This window comes from Odontomachus brunneus, unplaced genomic scaffold (genome assembly GCF_010583005.1).
Source record: "Odontomachus brunneus isolate Ranch 3 - 2012 unplaced genomic scaffold, Obru_v1 Obru_scaffold_068, whole genome shotgun sequence".
NCBI classification, from domain to species: domain Eukaryota; kingdom Metazoa; phylum Arthropoda; class Insecta; order Hymenoptera; family Formicidae; genus Odontomachus; species Odontomachus brunneus.
This window is the reverse complement of record NW_022639518.1, coordinates 1,380,358-1,382,548: the sequence shown is the minus strand read 5'-3', so window position 1 is coordinate 1,382,548 and position 2,191 is coordinate 1,380,358. Positions and strand designations below refer to the sequence as shown.

General features: G+C 32.9%; 1 protein-coding gene across 1 annotated transcript in view; it reads right to left on the bottom strand.

The window, feature by feature from the left end:
• The window catches only part of LOC116846732 (proteoglycan 4-like), a 5,259-nt gene extending 4,104 nt beyond the window's left edge, over nucleotides 1-1,155 (bottom strand). Inside the window, exon 1 of the mRNA XM_032820952.1 lies at nucleotides 1,147-1,155. Coding sequence (XP_032676843.1) covers nucleotides 1,147-1,155 — 9 coding nt within the window. The remainder of the gene's footprint in view (nucleotides 1-1,146) is intronic.
• Between the last annotated feature and the right edge of the window lie 1,036 nt (nucleotides 1,156-2,191).

The following is a 2,191-nucleotide window of genomic DNA, read 5'->3' as shown; positions in this document are numbered from 1 at the left end:
GAAAAGTAACTTTTGTCGGAAACATGTTTTTTCGAATTATCGTAAATATCTACGATAATTTTTTATCCATTTTAACTAAAAAATGGAAATAAAAGTTACAATCTCCAATGGCCTTGACCTTTACAAATGTTTATACAAATGATGATGTTAAAAATTCAGAGGTTTTAGTCGTCATTTCGACGTGGTCATTTCCAAATGGTCCACTCACGATCTTTCAAAATTTAGTGTTAAATTCTTAACATACCCAAGTAATGTGATTATGTTATTTGAATATTTCGTGTTGAATAAATATTTAACATTTCATAGTATTAAAATAACATAACTTATGAGTAACACAAAGTGGAACACAAACTTTCAAACTGTGTAGGACGAGTCTGGATAAATAGCACTATTGTAGTTGAGTTATTTCAACAAATTATTTTTTCATACTTTAAAGCATTTTCCATTTCGTATTGCGACTAACTTTCGATTCGTGCTATTCTTACACTCCACAGGTATGGATTATTTATCTGTAGAAGAGAAAATCGAAGTTTGTGTTCCACTTTGTGTTACTCATAAGTTATGTTATTTTAATACTACGAAATGTTAAATATTTATTTAACACGAAATATTCAAATAACATAATCACATTATTTGGATATGTTATGAATTTAACACTAAATTTTGAAAGATCGTGAGTGGACCATTTGGAAATGACCACATCGAAATGACGACTAAAACCTCTTGAATTTTTAACATCATTTATGTAACATTTGTAAAGGTCAAGGCCATTGGAGATTGTAACTTTTATTTTCATTTTTTAATTAAAACAGATAAAAAAATTATCGTAGATATTTACGATAATTCGAAAAAACATGTTTCCGACAAAAGTTACTTTTCTTCGACGTAGCGTCATTATAGGGGATTTCCTTTAAAGAAAACAAAAGTTACCCAATTTTCGCCGAATGCAGCGCCATCTATCAGAAATAGAAAAAAAAAAGTTCAGACAAAAGTTACGTGTTTTTGGATGTAGAATCCGAATCTGTAATAAAAAGTAGGGGTTCCCATTTAAGATTTCAAAGTTACCCCCCGCCCCATCCCCAGGGGGCGGGAGATGGATAATTTTTGTGGGATTGAATTGCGCCCTCGAAACTATTGATGGTTTACTTGGGACATTTTTATCGTACAATGCTTATTTTTCGAGATATTTAGCAGTCTCAAGTTAAAAAAAACACCCTGTATATATAAGTCATTCTTCGTCAAACCGCCCATCCCCTCTGTCCAAAATTTGTATAGATCGATTGAAGTTAACCGTGGTTCAAATTTTAGGTGATCATGTCTAATGTCGTTTGCCATCTGGCCTTTTGAGAAATTCATCATGGCGGCTCTAATATGGCAGCGGAAACTGAAAAAAACGATGGAAAAATACGTATGTGACTTCCTATACGCCATACGATTACTCAAATCGGCTCCAAAATAATCAACCCAAGGTTCTTAAGGTCGCTGATTACGACCTTAAAACCTTAAATGCACCCTTTATGCATTTGCAAATCAATTGAGATCTTCTAGAGTATTATCATTAGATTCAACAATAAGCGTTCTAAGGTTAGCAGTTCTCAAAGCGATGTTCAAAGCTCGTCAAGAACACCTCTTTAACCTTCATTTACTTTACTTCTTTCAAGAAAATTGGTACTCCTTAAGGAGCATTGGAATACCGTTTTATTAATAATGTTTTCTCTGACAAAACCGTGAAAGAATGACTTTTCGAAATATTACATATTGGTATGGCCGTTTGGAATCTTCTGTTCAATTTTCTAACCGTTTTTTCATGTTCGACCTTACTGAAGTAGAATACTTTAATTGTTTTGAAATGTTTCTGTGCCTGACTGAAAAGGACTTGTAATTTCCTTGAATATATATATACAGGGTGTTCAAAAAGTCCCGGACCGGTGAAATATCTCGAAAACTAAGCATTTTAGAAAAAAATGTTTCAGATAAAAGTTGTAGGGTTTCAAAAGATCTATTTACTGATCTTATCAGTTTGACCTTCGATGGCGTCGCCAAGGTCAGATCGAAATCACATTAACTTTTTTAAATGGAACTGCCTACTTTTTATTGCATATTCTTGTAGCTTATCTCGAGACCTTTCCAAAACACTATAAACAAATGTATTTTCGTTAAGTATCTTCCGAGTTATGAGGCTTGAAAGTTT